The sequence below is a fragment of the Rutilus rutilus genome (genome assembly GCF_951802725.1).
Source record: "Rutilus rutilus genome assembly, chromosome: 20".
In the NCBI taxonomy this organism is placed as follows: domain Eukaryota; kingdom Metazoa; phylum Chordata; class Actinopteri; order Cypriniformes; family Leuciscidae; genus Rutilus; species Rutilus rutilus.
The window spans coordinates 8,902,465-8,920,943 of NC_140225.1; the positions used below are offsets into that span (position 1 = coordinate 8,902,465).

At 37.2% G+C, this 18,479-nt stretch overlaps 1 protein-coding gene across 10 annotated transcripts in view; it reads right to left on the reverse strand.

The window, feature by feature from the left end:
* slc4a11 (solute carrier family 4 member 11) overlaps window positions 1-18,479 on the reverse strand; it is a 56,521-nt gene that overhangs the window by 20,086 nt on the left and 17,956 nt on the right. For 6 of the 10 annotated variants that reach the window (XM_084391198.1, XM_084391192.1, XM_084391197.1 and 3 more), the window contains 5 exons: window positions 18,027-18,149; window positions 13,796-13,839; window positions 11,822-12,050; window positions 4,967-5,048; window positions 1,452-1,575 (listed from right to left, as the gene is read on the reverse strand). In XM_084391198.1, the coding sequence (XP_084247324.1) occupies window positions 1,452-1,575; window positions 4,967-5,048; window positions 11,822-12,050; window positions 13,796-13,839; window positions 18,027-18,149 (602 nt within the window). The remainder of the gene's footprint in view (window positions 1-1,451; window positions 1,576-4,966; window positions 5,049-11,821; window positions 12,051-13,795; window positions 13,840-18,026; window positions 18,150-18,479) is intronic. The other 4 variants (XM_084391194.1, XM_084391200.1, XM_084391193.1 and 1 more) reach the window with 1 other exon arrangement.

The following is an 18,479-nucleotide window of genomic DNA, read 5'->3' on the forward strand; positions in this document are numbered from 1 at the left end:
TTTAAAACACACAGCAAGAAAAGAGGATGCATCTACATGTGCCAGCATGATAATCCAGCTTTTAATGTAATGAGAAGATGCGTTTTTGTTTGCGCGCATATAATTGTATTGCTTTTGAGAAAAGCACAGGATTACAAAGCAAAAAAGTTTGCTATACTGCCTGGTGAACTACAGAGAACAGAAATAGATGAGTGCATGCAAGAACACAAGGGGAGAGAGAACGAGAGAAAGAAAGAGAGAGAGTGATTAGATGTAAACAGATGTAAACACATACACACAAACACACAGATTTATGATGTAAACACAGACACAAAGAGATACACAAAATGGTCTTGGAGGGAGCCAGGGGCCCCAAGGCCTTTACAGGGAGACTGCAAGGGGAACACAAAATGCAGGACCAGGACTTTAAGACTTGAACGTGATAGTATTATTGTGTCTGAACCTGCCATGAATAAGATCTTGTTAATATCTCAACTGTTTCTCATCAATAGAAAACAGTTTAAACAGAGCAAATTGCTCTTGCTTTTTGATGCCAAGGACCCCAAAAATATGATACCTTTCCTGAAATATGAAGACAAACTATACATTTTAATGTATAAATAATACCCATTTAAACTGTGTGGGGGAAAAAAACAAACGTGATATTATATTATATATTATATGATATGTTCTTTCCAAAATTATTATTATTATTTTTTTTACAATTAAAATATTATCAGGAAAAATATTTATAAATAATATAATCTATATATTTTTTCATATTAAAGACAACATTCAAATACAGCATTTGTGAACATAACACATGTCCATCATAATGGAGAAATTAACACTTAGAAATGAAGATTGTTTTGACAAAAATATTCTGATTATTATTATTACTGTTAAAAATAGGACTGTCAGTAGAATAATCTCATCATGATTACTCAAAAGAAACCGTGAATAATCTCATGACCTGTATTTACAAAGCAAAGTGAAATATTGATAATATCGATTTCAGTAAATGTGTTAAAAAAATAAAACATTTTATTTTAGTGTCCTTGTTACACGTAACATGCACTTACTATAGTACCAGCAGTAAATTATGAATAATCTCATGCAAATAACCCAAAACCAAGCCCTAACCATAACCCTATTGTAAATACATGTTGTTCATAAATATTACTCAATACTTTAATTTATAATTCCACCGTAACAAGGACACCTTAAAATGAACTGTAACCAAAACATTTTTAATAAATATATTAAAGTTGTAAAATACATTTAGTAAAAATAAAATTTTACCCCCAGGGAGCTGCTAGGGGATCCCTGGGTCCCAGTTTGACCTGGGACCTCAGATTTGCAAAGACAAGAAGTTTGAAATCAAAGCTATTTCTTAAAAAAAAAAAAGAAAGAATGTCCATAATGGGCAAATAAACAGTATGTGTGTGTGCATTTATGTGTGATTATATTACCATCTTTGAAGGTGCCAGAATGAGGATAACATAGCGGACCTCTGCACAGTTTTCCCCCCAGTTCTGTGGACGGTCTAGGCGTGAGATACACACGTGCCGCCTCTGCAGGTTCTTCACATTGCAGCTGTCACAAATCAGAGTTCATAAATCATCATTAATCCTCTTTACAATTTACATAGTGCTTTAATGTACCTGGCACAGCATCAGATTAATTCAATATGTAACAGGAGTACAGCAAACACATTAACAAATCCATTGGTTGAGGTCTAATGGGATTACAGAAAGCTCTTGAACAGGGGTGTAAAAGTAATGTTTGGTTGTGGGCCAGTTGGGAAAAAGGACCTTCCTATTCTCTTTCAGGCTTATAAGGTTAAAAAGTGTAGACCTTTTTTTTTCAGGCTTGCTGCCACCTATTATGAGGTTAATATCAACACAATCAACTATATTAAAAGGGAAAAGATAAAACCACTCAATGCATAAATAAATCAAGTCAAATATTACCATAAAAGCTGGCCTAAGGAACAAAATGTAACAGTACCCTGTTCCACGTCTAATTTACTTAAAATACACATTAATAATCTGCCCTATACTCAGCCCCTGGCAGCAGGGGCATTGAATCAGTCTCATTGGTCCAGCTAATACTCATAACACCTGCTTGTGGCCATAAAACTCAGGCAATGTACTAAGGACAAATGAGAATTCAGAAAAGAAGAATGGGATAGTCTCATCTAAAACATGCGAAAGCTGCTGTGCTATTCTGTAAGGAATTTGATAACCTTAAGGCCATAGAGCTGCTGTGGGTCATCCAACATTGTCACTTGTTTCCCTTTCTTGTCCATAAAATTGTCCGCACATAATTCAAAGAAAAACAAATCTTCTGCTCACTAGGCTAGTGTGGGCCATTGCAAATGGATGACCTTTTTCTGAGTCTTTGTTCTGACCCTAGAGAGAGTCTTTAATGACTGTTTTTTCAATGATTTATGATCTCATGTGAATTAATAAAGCTAATATAATAAATTAGAGTGTTAAAAGTAAACAGATTTAGCTTGCTGTCAATAATTGAAGTGCTTGAGGATGAGACTTGACTTGACCCCTCCCCCGCACAGCTCATTATAATTAACAGTCAATAATTAATTACAATATAAATCTATGTATCCATCCATCTATCCTAAACTGAGTAAATATGTAAATAATCATCTAGGAATGGACAATATTAGCCACTCTCCAATACCAGATTATAGAGTAGAACAAAATTGTACAATGCAAAAAGAAGAGAAAGAAAAATATTTCTACAATGTGCAAAGTGCTTTTTACGGGTCACCTGATTATGTTCTTTAAAATTCACAAAGTGCACTTCACTACACCATGTTTTTGGATATGAGCCCGGTTAAAATGCCGTTCTCCTTAATTTTGTCATAATTGAATGAATCACTGCTGCCATTATTACTAAAAAATCTGCATAAGTATCTGTTTTATATAAAATTAAGTTTGCCACTTGCTTTAAGTAGGTTGTAACAGTAGTAGCATTCAATAAAACAGCTTATTTGCATATAAAGAAAAGAAAATGACTTAATTTAAATGTGGCGCAGCACTATCTATACTAGCAAATAAAGCAGCTGGTTAAGTTTGACAGGGAGTGGTTTAGAGAAAATAACACTCGTTAGTTTGCGCACTGATGTTGGCTGCTGCCTGATACTGTTACAGTTTGGAGGCTGTTGATAAAAGTTCTGGCAGCTATTAAGCAAAAGTGTTGAGAAAGAAAAAGTGTTGGCGGATCTTGAGAACTCTGAAACAAAGCAGATGACTCATCAGAATCTAATCATGACCTGCAGATGTGTTATAGATAGGGTTTGTTGGGGATCATTTTGTTTTGATAAATGACTCAATAGCAGGTAGCAGATTTTGACACATGGGAATCCTAAAGTCATCATCTTGTCAAATTACAAGAGAAGAAAAGAATTTCATAAACATAACAAAAAACATCCTTGCAACAAAGAAACATGTAAATGTCTGGGATGCTATGAGACAAAAGAGACAGGATTTCACGGTCATCCAAATCCGGAAAAAGATCATGTCAAGAACTTTGTGTGTGTGTGTGTGTGTCTGTGTTACAACCAAGAAAGTTTTAAACTATTTCAGCGATACTAGTAGGTGGCTCTCAAGTTCTTTTAACTTTAGCACAAATAGCATGTTTACCTCTATAGTATTTACACTGTGTGTGAATAGCATCTATCACTAATTTCACTTTAATAAACAATATTCAATTTGTTGTTATTTATACTTCATGCAAAGAGGATCTACCACTATTACACTCTTAAAAAAGTTATTCTACTATATATATATATATATATATATATATATATATACTGTATTTATATATACTGTATTTATATATACGCATCTCAGTATATATGTATATACCTATGTATATGTATGTATTTAGGGAGCAAGTAATGTCTCATGTCTCTGATTCTTCTGCAGTGATCTGCACTCACATAAAGATACTCAAACCAACCCAAATATGAACGGTGTGGAATGACGCCCCATCTACATTGCTGGCTGTGCGATGTGACAAAATAGAATGCTCCCATTATAATCACTGTCAACACTGGCAGCAGTGGGTCCACTGTAGTTTTACACAACGGTTTGAGCACTAAGATCTGTCCTCCTGTGAAGGCTCTCATTATAATAAACGAAGCTGTTTTTTGCATCACTCACTTGGGGTGTGGATGGGCTGCAAAAATCCAGCTATCGCAGAACCGCTACTAGCTGAGCATGATCTTCATTTTATTTTATTCCTCATACACTGAATAGAGGCCAATTTCATCATTACTGAACTGCACACACAGTTCTCAGGAAAGAGACTTTGTGTTTACATTTGTTCTCTGGTTTAAAATGAAGTATTCTAGATACATAAGCTAAAGTATTGTTAAATATTGAAATACACTACCCCTTTTTCTTTCTTTTTTTCTTTTTTTTAAGTCTCTTGTTCACCAAGGCTGCAATTATTTGAAAATTGCAAGTAAAAACAGAAGTGTTGTGAAATATTATTACAATTTGAACTGTTTTCTATTTTAATAATTTAGAAAATGTAATTTATTCCTGTGATGGATCATGATCCTTCAGAAATCATTATAATATTGATTTGCTGCTCAAGAATCATTCTTATTATTATCAATGTTGAAAGCAGTTGTGCCGTTTAATGTGTTTGTGGAAACTGCGATACTGCGAACAACATTTATTTTCTTTTGTAACATTGTAAAAATATTTACTGGCTCCTTTGATCAATTTAATGCATCCTTGCTGAATCAAATTATTGATTTCTTTAAAAAAGAAAATCTTACTAACCTCAATCTTTAGAACAGTAGTGTTTATACTTAAATTAAAAACACAATGTTAAATTGGCAGCCCTAGGAAAAATAATTGTTCCTATCTTGTGGCATTTCTTCAGACACCCCAGCTCTAGAAACTCTCCAGACTCAGAGTTACAGGTAAGACAGATCCAGGTAACTCACAGGATGCAAAGCCAGGACTGCTGGTACTGGATCCCTGTGGCTGTGGCCGTCACACACTGCAGCGTCTCTGACAATAGATGCACTGTGAGGAGAGAAGGCAAGGGGTCAGTCATGAAAACTAGAAGAAAACATGAAGAAACATGAAGAAGAAAACTAAACAATCATTTCAAGTTAACTACAATCTGGATGCCACTTCAAAAGTACTGCACATCAAGTGCGAATGGAGCATGAAGAACAGTAGTGAGACTGCTCGCAAGTTTGACACCAAGATTAAGTCAACTGACTTTCACTGTATATGGTGACACAAACAAAAACAAACAAGCAAGAGGATGTGAATTGATGGAGAGACTGGTAATAATCATTTCCATGAAAAGGCTAATGCATATCAAGGTAGAACATAAGCAGAAGCTCACCAGAGGACAATACACATCACTGCAGCCAGCGTGAGTGACAATGAAGACCTTTCCAAGAACACCACCAAATGTTTAATTCAAATTAATCAATCTGTGTGTCTATGTATGCGCCCTCTCTCTCGTATGTGTGAGCTGTCCAGCATATTAACAACAAGCAGTGTGAAAGCATGTATGTGTGTTTGTGAGTATATGCCCTCTGTCCAGCAGAGGTGACAGATGTGAGTTGTTCAGCATGACTAGCAAAAACAATATGTGTATGTGAGTGTATGTGTCTATGTGTGTGCGTGTGTGTGTGTGTTTGTGTGTGTGTGTGTGTGTGTTTGTGTGTGTGTGCTGTTTAGCAGGCAGGATGGATGTCTCTGGCACACAGTCACACTGTCTCATCAATAAGACATCACACACTCACACCGTGGACAGATGGGTATCACCATGACAACACACTCAGCACCATCGAGAAATAGACAGGAAGAGAGAAAGAATGAGAAGGAGAGGAAAAGACAGGGAAACATATCAATGGAGCAATACAGGGCAATATGAAGACTGTTGAATTGGCATGGGGACAAACAGCTCAGATAATTGTGTACTTGGTGTGTTCGTGAAGAAAAAACAAACAAACAAAAAAAGTACAACGATGCATGTTGTGCACGGCCATAAAGGCATACACTGACTTATGACATATTACACATTTACAATATTTCATTTGTTATTTATACAAAAACAGAACATTTTTGTGATGTTTCAACATTTTTTTGCCATTACATTTCTAAGACAGCTCTTGCTCGCTGTGTCACAACTTGAGATGAGAGTTGGTATGAGAGTGATAAGATATTTTAATACGGTCTCTGATGCAAACCTCTAGAGAATCAGTTCAAACGGACAGTTTAAAGTAAACTCCACAATCAGGGTAATTATAGGTAACTAAAACTAAACCATAAAAAATATTTTTTGTCACTTGTTTATGAAAGAAAAATAAATGTTTACTGAAAGAAAAAAAACTTTTTAATTTCAGGTAGTTGCAAAAGCGACATTTATCATTTTCATTTGGTTTAACTTGATGTATAACTTGTCTTAAACACTGACACTAAAACTGAAATAAAAATGAATAAAAAATATATAGTCATTAAAAAAAAAATACACTAACAAAAATGACAAAACTACTTAACTAATTACTAAAACTTTACATTTATATTTAAAAACAGAAAATACAAAAATCAAAACTAATTCAAAATAGTAAAACAAAATATAATAGTATCTCAGTGATACTAAAATAACAGTCAACAATTTGTCACAAAAGTATTAACAGACTTCCTTTTGTGGCATTATACTCTATGATGACATTTAGTATTATTATATTTATAATGTTAATTATTTAGTGCTGTATTTTTAGCCTTTCCGAACAAATATAGTACTGAGATGTATACTAAATATTAACCGATTTAACAAATAAACTGTTCAGCTATGTCGTCCTCTCCTGAAATACACATATTAACATTCAGGCAATCATCTAGGCCAACCCTACCTCACCCCTTCTGATAACTGCCTGAGGCCTGGACATCAGGATGAAATGAGATGCTTTTATTCACACACTCCAAAGACTTTTCCTCAAGAAATTAAAAAGTATTTTCACTCCTTGTGTGTGTGCCGCATAAATATTATGCAGAAAAAGACATCAGAATGACAGTGGACTTTTTCAATCACAACAGTGGAATCCATGCACAGCCAATCAGCCGAACGGCAATGAGGCAGGAATGAGAGAGAGACGATGATACAGCCCAATCTAACACACCACCACGGGGAAGGGAATCACTCTGTATTCAGCATCAGCTCTTTTAAAACAACACCAAATCTTGTCATTTCAAATGTGTGGATACTGATTTCGAATTGGATTGTGTCACTGCATCAACTGAAAAATGCAGTAAATTGATGGATCTGAATAAGAAAACAGAGACTCGCGTGTCTGTTGGACTAATGGTACATGTCAATCACATCCAGTGGAAACACCAGCACTCAGGGAAAAACACACATGAGTTGTGTGTAATATCCCACATCTGATCATATCATTCTTACCGTCGTCATAGAAAATGAAATTCTGCGACCTGTCTGTGCGAGAGAATCAGAGACAAAACAGACCCACACACGCACACACAAACACACACAGAAACGGAGTTCAGCTTGGAAAGGAAAGAGTTAAAGTTAGGCTGAGCACAGAAACACATGTTATGAACCCTAAAAGCAAGCAGAAAGAGTGAAATGTCTCTCAGACACAAATTCAGATAACCCACCACCCACACAGACACACCAAACCTCCCTCTCTCACTAATTGGGGCTGGGTTGTCAGGCAGATGCTCAGGTCTCTTTACTCAGATGAAATATGATTTTTCTCCATCTTTCATTGTGCTTGCATCTTAGCTGAATGAGATCTTTATTCCCATTTTATTCTAATTTGATCTTCAGACTGATAAGACTTTAGGTTGCATGTGCGAGTGTACGTGTGTTTGTGTTAAATGCCTGACGCGTTCACATACAATCGATGCACTCACAATTAGATCCCATTCATGGATTCTCATCCAAATGATCATACATTTTCATATTCATGACATTCACATTTCATAATCCAATAACACATCAGTTCATTTGCATGTTCCCAGGCTCATATCATTAATATGATTCTCGCTCACATGTGAGCTATGTATCCTAGCAACAGAGGGACAAGAGAGAATGTATCATCCTTAGACTTAAAAAAAAAAAAAAAAAAAAAACTAACCATAATTTACATCTCACCATTCACACAATCCGGCAGTACAAATTAGGTGCGATGTTAGTCCGGATCAAAGTGGCGATACAGAAAAAGTCCAGGGCTGGGCTTAATTGGTGCAATAGGATAACGAGTTATATTCTGTGTGTATTCAGTGTGAATTTGGCAATGATGATAAGAACACAGAGATTACTTGTGAGCTGCAAACGATCAATACAATCCAAAAAAAGCATGCTGTCAACTTGTGAAAATCTCAGAGGGAAAACACATTCATGCAGCCCGATAGATTTGCATGCTGCTGTGTGATTATATACGTTGTGTTGTCAAGACTATTTATTAGAGTGAATTTTATTTTAAGAAATCCTTTAGAAAAAAAGTATCAGATGAATCTGTGAGCAACAAGTACACGTCTAATCATCAGGATAGAAAATAACTGATTGTCTAGTGGTGAGAATTATCAGGGGTGATAAACAAAGACGTTCAATTATATCATATAATAAGGCAACCTGTGTTCTAAGCGAAAGGTTTCATTTACCCTCATCTCTCATAAGAGATGACAAAGAAAATTTACCCGCTGTAAATACAGGGGTTTTAAACGTGTATAAATCAAGAGATGAGCTTTCATCTTGCCAAAAACACTCTCATTGTATAGTCACCTGCATGATTTAAAATACACTATATAGACAAAATTAGGATAATGGTTAATGGTTAAAGGTTAATGACATTGAAATCTAAATACATAGACATTAATAAAGAGTTGATCCCTCCCTTTGCAGTTATAACAGCTTCCACTCTTCTGTGAAGGCTTTCCACAAGATTTTGGAGTGTTTCTGTAGGAATTTTTGCCCATTCATCCAGTAAAGCAGGCACTGATGTTGGACAATAAGGCCTGGCTCGCAATCTCCATTCCAGTTCATTCCAAATGTGTTTGATGGGGTTGAAGTCAGGGCTATGTGTGGGCCAGTCAAGTTCTTTAACACCAAACTCATCCAACCATGTCTTTATGGACCTTGTTTTGTGCACTGAGGCACAGTCATGCTGGACTAGAAAAAGGTATTCCCCAAACTCTTCCCACAACTACTTTAGAAAAAGAAAGTGCAAAGCGCAATATGGCGGAATAAGTCCCACCTGTAAATAAATGAGCCAATTGCCAGTTGGTAAAGTTATCGCATCCCCACAGCTGCCATTAGAAGCTCCAGTTGCTCTAAAAACAGTCTAAGTTCTGAGACAAGCGGACTGTACATGCATTTTGGCTCATCCAACCTATAAGATAAGCTTTTGAACACTATTTGAGCATAAGAAACAACATTTATGGGACAGTTCAGCAACAGATTCAGTTGCTGATTTGAAATATGTTATTTAAATGTGAGTTTGGCCAGCAGTTTCTGAGATTTCAGGATTCCCTCATTTAAGTAGATAGGACTTGGTCTTGGATGCCTGAAATATCTGCCCGGTGGCATTGCAAATATGGCCGCCAAATGAACAGATTTTCCTTGAAAGGGACTTTGGTTGGAAGCATATCATTGTCCAAAATGTCTTGGTATGCTGATGCATTAAGATTTCCCTTCACTGGGAGTATAGGGCCTAGCTCAATCCTGAAAAAGCCCCATACCATTATCCCTCCTCCACTAAACTTTACAGTTGGCACAATGCAGTCAGGCAGTTAACGTTCTCCTGGCCTCTGCCAAACCCAGACTCACCCATCAGACTGCCAAAAAGAGAAGCTTGATTTGTCACATTTCCGCTTTTCCAGAGTCCAGTGGTGGCGTGCTTTACACCACTTCACCCGACGCTTGGCACTGTACTTGGTGATGTGAGGCTTGCATGCAGCTGCTTGGCCATGGAAACCTATTCCATGAAGCTCCCGTCGCACAGTTTTCTGGCTGATATTAATGCCAGTGAAAGTCTGGAACTTTTCAGCTATGAAATCAGCAGAGCATTGGTGACTTTTACGCATGCTGTCCTCGCCGCTGTGGGAAATCTGTGGTGCCATTGTGCTGAGCAGACTCTAACGCCATGGATGCTCGAGACGGTGGGCTCGAGTGATTTGCCAGGGGGATGGACTAGCTTGTTGCGGGCCGACTGGGTTGTGGAGGGGCGGCTGCCGTCTGAGATGGAGCGGAGGAGTCGCTGTTGTTTGGCTGAGGCCAGAGCCTGCTGCCATCCGCGATGATGGGGGAGGAGTAAGGAACAGGGGACTCGTTGCCGTCAACCGGGCATCGGAGGAGTTAGAGCTCCATCCAGCGAGGGATATCTAGTGCCACTGCCAGGTATCGCGAAGGAGTTCACACAGCTGGTGGAGGACCGATGGCAGTGTGTTATGGAAACCCGACCAAGATTTTTTTCGTCTCTGTTTCTCCTTATCCTTCCGTCTCTTTTTCTCTTTCCTCGTCTGCCCTTAACCCCCCCGCCCCCTCCTCCCCCCGGAGGGCAGAGTACAGTCTCATTAGCACTCGCGCCACCGGCCTCACTCCGTTTCCACGGCTCCCGGCCCCTTCCTGCTTGCCACATATATTTTCTGTGGAAGTCTCAGGACCAAAAGAATGTTCTTCTAAATGCAATGATACGATGTTCTACCTGTCTGTCAACATATGTATTTCCATACCTTTGTGCACCCTGCTCGCACAGACATGACGTCATCAGCGCGTTCTGTAAGGCTATGCAGAGTTGTAGACAGTCACCGAGCGCTGCAAACAAACAGCAGCCGCTTTTTACAGTTCCTCCTGAACCAAAACGACGAGCTTATGCTGCGTTCACGTCATGTTGTAACCGTAATAACGAGATGGCAACCCGTGATGTTCTACCCGGAGCTGTTCACATCCTCAGACTCGGATTTATGCGTTTCTATGTCAACACTATCAACAACAAAATAAATCTGCAGCAGTCAGGTGGTACAAGTAAGAGCTCTGTAAGTAGTTTACGTTCATTATTATTGTAATGTTATGTGCTTTGAGACATGAGGTAATTTAACACATCTTGTGACGCTTTGCAGACTCTGCTGTGTGTGTTCATGTATTTTGAAGGAGGCACTCTGAAGATCTAATGCTTTCAAAGCTAATTTGCTATTGCTTGCCCCTCCGAAATTACCCTACCTTTAACTATTCAATCATTTTAATTATCTTATGTACTCAATATTGAATTATACATTAATTTGTACTTATTTATATTTCATAGATATTGTATTTTTCTTCCAGCCGCTCCTGCCTCAAAGCTCTTTCAACCTTCAGCTTAACTTTTGTGATTCGTCTCTATTTTATTCAACTCCATCTGGGAAGGCTTGACCATTCCAGTGAGTCTAATGTGTGAATGACTGGACAGAAGAGTGTTATTATCACTTGACTTCCCTTTATGGGGTCATTCAGAGCAGGTCATCTCTCTGACACATCCTAGAGTGAGTTTCAAAGCTATTGGGTCAGCAGGGATGGGAAATGGACTTAATTATTGCTGAAACTTCTTTTTCCTTCTGTCTCTGCACAGTTCCCTCTGTTACTCATTCTTTAGACCCTTTTTTATGTAAAATCTGTATTATGATTTATAAAGCAATTTAAATTAAAATAACATTGACTAACGTCAAACTGTTGTGCTTATATCCTTTGAGGTGTCAGTCAAATCAACTCTCTGAGGTACTGAGCAACCTTTCATAAGCTTTTCATGAAATACCACACAAATAGAAACAAACACACTCACCATTGACTTCCTGTGACCCAGCGTCTGTGAAGAGGGAGCTCATGATCTCCTCGAAGTTGCAGCCGGGCTCAGCGGTGTGAGGGTCCTGTGAGACGTGGCGGAGCATTGTCTTTAACACATCATCTAGAGAGGCCTCGTCCTCGTGCAGCAGAATACTGGCCCTCTCCAGAAACCCATCCAGATCTCTGTGAGCTCGCACTTCCTCCTCGAAGTTCATCAGCTTCACATACTGAGAGAACACATAGAGGAACATGCAAGCAATGCTAAAAATGTCTACAAAGTGTATACAACTTTCTTATATTCAAATATTAAACAGGGTTCTGATATTTTTTTAAACAATGACTTTTTTAATAATTTGATAATGCTGGATACCATATTTTTTATCTATATTTTATATATGTATATACAATAATCATAAGTATATTAATAAAACATCACTTTGACTGCATCACTAAAAAGGAAATGACACAAAAGAACGATTCACTCACACATTGCACATCACAATGGCTTGTGACTAAGTATTACTGCTCAACACAAAAGTAATTTCTAGCAGCTGTTCTATTTTACAGCTCAACATAATTTGAAACAGTTTATTCATTTTAGAAATTTCTATGTTCCTAGAAAAAAGCAAATAAAAGATTTCCTCATAGGTTCAGGTTATCCAAGATCTTAGAAACACTGATTAAAACAATAAGCCATGGCAAACTGCATTGTATTTTAAATGTATGAATGGGATATTATTGTACATATAATGGGGTTCAAAAAGTCTGAGAAATACTTAGATTTTGGATTCTTGTCTAATTTACTACCATATTATTAATTACAAATTAAATTGTTAGCATAACAGTTTGTGTAAATAGTTTAAAAAAAGAGTAAACTAATTGGAATTTCAGAATGCCGTAGTATTAAGTAAAACCTAATGATCGTGTTATGCAGTATGATCTTTTTTTGTTTCAAATTCATTTCATAAGCTCTGTTAAAAAAAATACTAAAACGTTCTTATTTGAATGCTTAAATGAAAAAAAAAATATATATATATATCAGACTCCTGGGCCCCACTGTATGTAGACATCAAAATATAATTCAATTAATGTGCAGTCACAGGTGTGCATGTCACTTCAGACAGGGACTATGCATTTAATAATATATGTTTGGCATGTGGATGTAATGAGCAGTGTTGGGGGAAACGCATTACAAGTAATGTGAGTTACGTAATCAGGTTACTTTTTTCAAGCAATTAGTTAAATAATGCATTACTATTTTTACAACAAAATATCTGAGGTGCTTCTTTTCAAATAAGTAATGAAAGATACTTTGTTTTCCAATTTATTGACTTATTAAATAAGTTTACCCATGCATTTACTAATTTCACTTGCACAAATCAAATTCAGTATTTCTAAAAATGAATCGAAACAGTGAAATGCAAACTCAGAAAATTATGCAAACCTACACTAATTTAATGTTAAATTACGCAAATATACTTTAATGTATTTAATCTCAATTTATTAAGCAATGTCTTTGCTGCTGACCTTTGATGATCCAATTTAACCATACTGATAAGCAAAAATTACTTCAGATAAACCTCACATTTGTGTTTAATTTTTTATTTTGTATTGGTGAAATAAGAGTTGAACCTTCTTTTCCTATTTTTCTACAATCCAGAATGGCAGCACAGATGAAATGTTTGTTTGAGCCGCACCCTCAACTGTACAGGCGTGAATATGCATTTCCTTTAGCCTGAGGCTTATTCATTTAACTTTCACTGGTGTGAAAGAGCCTTTACATTTACCATAAATAAAACTTTTTTGTTATTAAAAACCAAACAATCAAGCCCAGTCCAGATAAGATAAACTAACGCAAAAGTAACATAACAAGTAATTAGCATTTAGTTACTTTTTTAGGGAGTAACACAATATTGTAATGCATTACTTTTAAAAGAAATTTTCCCCAACAGTGGTAATGAAAAAGTCTCACCCTTCGAGACGTGTTAAGCAGCACACAGCCATGGACATCGGATTCTGTAGGAAAGAGAGAATGGGAAAGCCTAAGGGGAGAATGATGTGTGCCAGAACAACAACCATCATAAAGCAGCTTTTAAGAACAACCGGTTTCAGAGAAAACACTCTAATAGCATAAAAGTGTTTTTAAAAAAACAGCAACAGTGAACATAAAATCCCTCTGCATCAGAGAGCCCCTATTGTGATCTCCTCAATATAACCCAACATCACAAATATCTGCTATGAAATGAGTTCAGTTCCTGAATACAAAACAAAATATCACTCCCACAACACTGTTTATTAGTAACCACCAAATACATCACAGCATACTCCATGGATCACGAGTATCATCCAAACTTTGAAGGGGCAGGATAAACTCGTGTAAACGCATGTGTTCCCGTGTCCCTGCCTGTCCTTTATTTGCTTAATTCATGTTTGGTATTGTACTCAGGTTTGCGGGTTCAGCTTGCAACCCTCATATGATGGCTGCATGCTAAGTCTTCCTCCATATAGAGATTATATAAAGCAGACAGCCTTTATCAAATAGAAATCCCTCAGTTCTGTGCGCGTGGACCTGCAAGAAGTCCTGCCTCTGGAAAGAGATATTCAGGGCAGGCAGGATTACCACGACCCACGGCTGACTCCTCCACTGCCTTAACTCCAAGATTAAACAGCCCCTCGGATGGGTTTGGGATTAAAAGGGGAAAATTGAGAATAAAAGCACCACTTTAAAAGGACAACTTTGGGTTTTAATAAGAGGTAAGTCTATGTGTTAAACTAATAAGGTTATATAACCTCTCTGAAACCTTTTAATGGCTTACAGTCACTATGTGAAACAGGTTCTTTTATTCTCTCCTCTTCAATCCTTCTGTCCTTCTATCACTTTTCCAGTTGTCATCTGTATGTTCAGATGTTTACGAGTACACAATATACATTTAACAATTATGTGAGGTCATCTCATGTTGAACTGAAACGCACCGCAATATCTGAGCACCCAATTAAAGCTCAGTGAGTTGCTGGGTGTAAAACTCAAAACCACTGTATTAACATGAGATAAAATGCAGCATTAATTGAGCTCAAGCAAACCATAATCCAAAGAGAATTCAGCAATTAGCCAGTTCTCAAAACCACATCCAATCAAAACAGCATCAATGATCTGCCGGAGGCTGTTAATAGTCGGACATATGCTCACCCCTGTGGTCTTCTGAAACGAGGAGGCAAAGCCCCTCTCTGTGTTTCCTTTAGTCTAATATAAATTCATGTTTCATTGAAGTTTACATATTTTCTTAGTTTGTGAGTGGAAAATTTGGAAATGTAACTTATATTAGGGACTATCAACAAGCAAAACAAACTCTGAAATTATGAGCTAAATTTTCAGCATCATTACTCCAGTCTTCAGTGTCGCATGATCCTTCAGAAATCATTCTAATATGCTGATTTGGTGCAAAAGAAACTTATTTTTTATCAATGTGGAAAAGAGTTTTGCTGCTTAATACTTTTGTGGAAAAGTGATACATTCCCAGATTTTTTCAATGAACAGAACGTTCAAAAGAACAACCTTATTTTGAAACATAAATCTTTTGCAACATTATAAATGTCTATACTGACACTTGATCAATTTAATTCATTTTTGCTGAATAAAAGGAATGATTTCTCTTTAAAAAAAATCTTACTGATCCCAAGAACCACTTTTTTTTTTTTTTATAGCACGTTTACTGTATATTACTGTGTATACTACTGACGTGCATTCAAAAAAATCCTCAGTAAGCACAAATAATGTGGAGAAGGTTGTGGGCATGGTGATGAATTTTTAATTTCACCAAGCTGTGTGGTCACTAAAAACTCACAGATCATTGCTTGTTTCAAGTCATTTTGATCTGAATGCAACAGAAAGTGGTCATGGCAGAGTGGGTGAGCTGTTATTTTGGCATTATTTCATCCATTTCCACCCATTCAGGCAAAAACATTTTGTGAAAGAATAGTAGTGCTGCTAAGAAGTATGTATTTCACTGTTCTCCCATCACATTTACGGTATGCTATAAGACTTCAACAATAACGCAACAGACTCGAGGGTGGCCAAAGAGATGCCGCCTCCTAAAACTCTATCGATTGGTGTGGGACCTTGTTACTTTAGGAAAACCAGTGGTTTAGACATCATCTGAATTCATATTAGGGAATATTTGTTTTATTTTTGTGGTGTGTAATTATTTCACCTCTGCCTCACCCCCAGCAATCAAGCAGCATTAAAAACCCAGCAGTTTGCTAAATAACGTGCCAGAGTGTTTGGTCCAGCCAATTGCTGAAATCAGGGGAATTATAACTTAAAACGAAATGTTTGGAGGCCATGGTTTATAAATATTCAAACACACACGCACACACACACACACACACACATACATGCATCCTACACAGTTCAAGCTCTTAGCAGTGTCAGAGGAGTGGAATTTGGTTTTAATCTAGACAAGTGCTGACGGCTTGTGCTCTGAGGATGACAGAACATCAGACCGGATGAGACAACATGTGAACAAACCCCACTCATCCTAATGTGAGCCCACCAAATGCACAGCAGGAGTCACTTATGCAGAAAAGAGAATTTAAAACAGAACTAACTGTATTTGAGTAAACAGAGAGAACATATCCTTGTCTGATTCTGGGTCACCTGTCTACTGATATCACTGAAACTGTGCTCACTTTCAACAGCAGCAGCGCGTTAGGGCAAATAGCAACCCTAACAATAGATTTGTTACATCATCCATAGGAAATTATAAAGTTTAAATGTTTTCTGTTTCCAAAACAGTAAATGAAGCAAACAAATTTAATAGGGCTATATTGTAACATATTTTTCTACTTGAAGTCCAATTATAATGTTAGTTGAGCTTTCTTGCACCAAAAACAGTTCTAGTTTTACATGGCTATTTTCCAGCCTCTTTCTGGTGCTTATTAAACAGTATATTTTTGCTACTGCAACTATAAATCTTCTAATATGTAAATGATTTGTGATCAGCTTACCAGAGTTAGGAAAGGTCAAGTTGAATAGGCGGTGATATTTAAACATACATTTTATGCTATATTTATATACATATATAAATGTCAACAATCAACCTTCGAGCATATGATTCATTGGTACTTAAGTACTTTAAAGTTTGTGTAAACACACCTTTTTCAGATGCGGCTCACATTCAATGTATGGGTTTAGAAGAGATTACAAGAGCTCTGTTCGGACAGGACTAGTTTTATCTGAGGATGTTAGCTAAACATCTTGACACATTTTGTGATTTTAATCTTTTCTGTGTGTTTTTTCTCTCATACACTGCTGTAAAAATGACCCGGCTAATTCAGTCAACTGAGAATTTTAATCCCATGTCTTTGACTGTGGTATATTATTATTTCTCCTCATTTTGTGTGACCTTTGTTAAATACTGTAAATCAGGGGTGCCCAATCCTGTTCCAGGAGATCTATACCTTCATGCATAGTTCAGCTCCAACCCTGATCAAACAGAACTGAATCAGCTAATTATATTCTTCAGAAGCACTTGTGTTGGGTCAGGGTTTGATCTGAACTCTGCAGGTATAGGTAGATCTCCAGGAACAGGATTGGGCACCCCTGATGTAAATACATTTTTAGTTGTGCTGCCTGGTGAACCTTCATTATGGATTTAGACAAATTTATTGGCAACTTTCTGGATAAAATGTCAGTTGGTGGTTCCAGTACTGCTGGCATCCCATCTGATTTAAAATGAGAGTTAAATCAATAAACAGCAACATTTATATATACAAAAAAACAAAAACAAAACAGAAAACAGAAAAAAACTTCACAAAGATAGAAATTATGATTTAAAAAAAAGTCAATTTTTTGACAACTTGAAATTATGTTTCTCAGGGTTTTCATAGCAATTATTTGGGTTGCATATGAGTAAATTAAAATGGATATTTTTTTCCAATTGTCACCTTTGATTACATTTTCCTGCAGAGACTGAAGACAGAAAGAGAAGACTTATGTGGTTTTGAGTGACAAAAGGTGACCTGTCACCGTGTGTGGGTTTGGTGGTGGGGGGGGGGGGTGCCTCGACATAATCACAGCACACCTGAGACTGTTGCCGTGGCGACAGCTGACCTGCTAACCTGAGCATCTCCAGAGCTAATCAACAGCTCTGGGTCTAACTGCCATCCCACCCTGAACTCGCTCACAAACACACAAATTCACTGACCTGTTCCTCCTTGGTGTGTCTGGTTGCCGTAGAGATGAATGTCATCTCCTGATGGGATGGGAGAGTCCTGGCCCTCCTCTCGCTCCTCGCTCCCCTCCTCGTGTTCTTCTCTCTCCCTCTGCTCTAAGAGGGAGACACACACACACACAACAGCCTCAATCTATATACACTTTTAAACACGTATTATATTTTTATACTCACACACACACACACACACACACACACACACACACACACACACACACGCACACAAACAGCCTCAATCTATATGTATTTTTTAACACATATGTTTTTACACACACACATACACACACACACCAGCCTCTATATACAGATTGACATCACATATGTAATTGTAAAATACTGTCAAATGCATTTTGAAAGTAAAACCTGAATTACTCTATAGTTTATTGTGAAAAACAGTAAAAAGACATTCCCCCAAATCACATATCA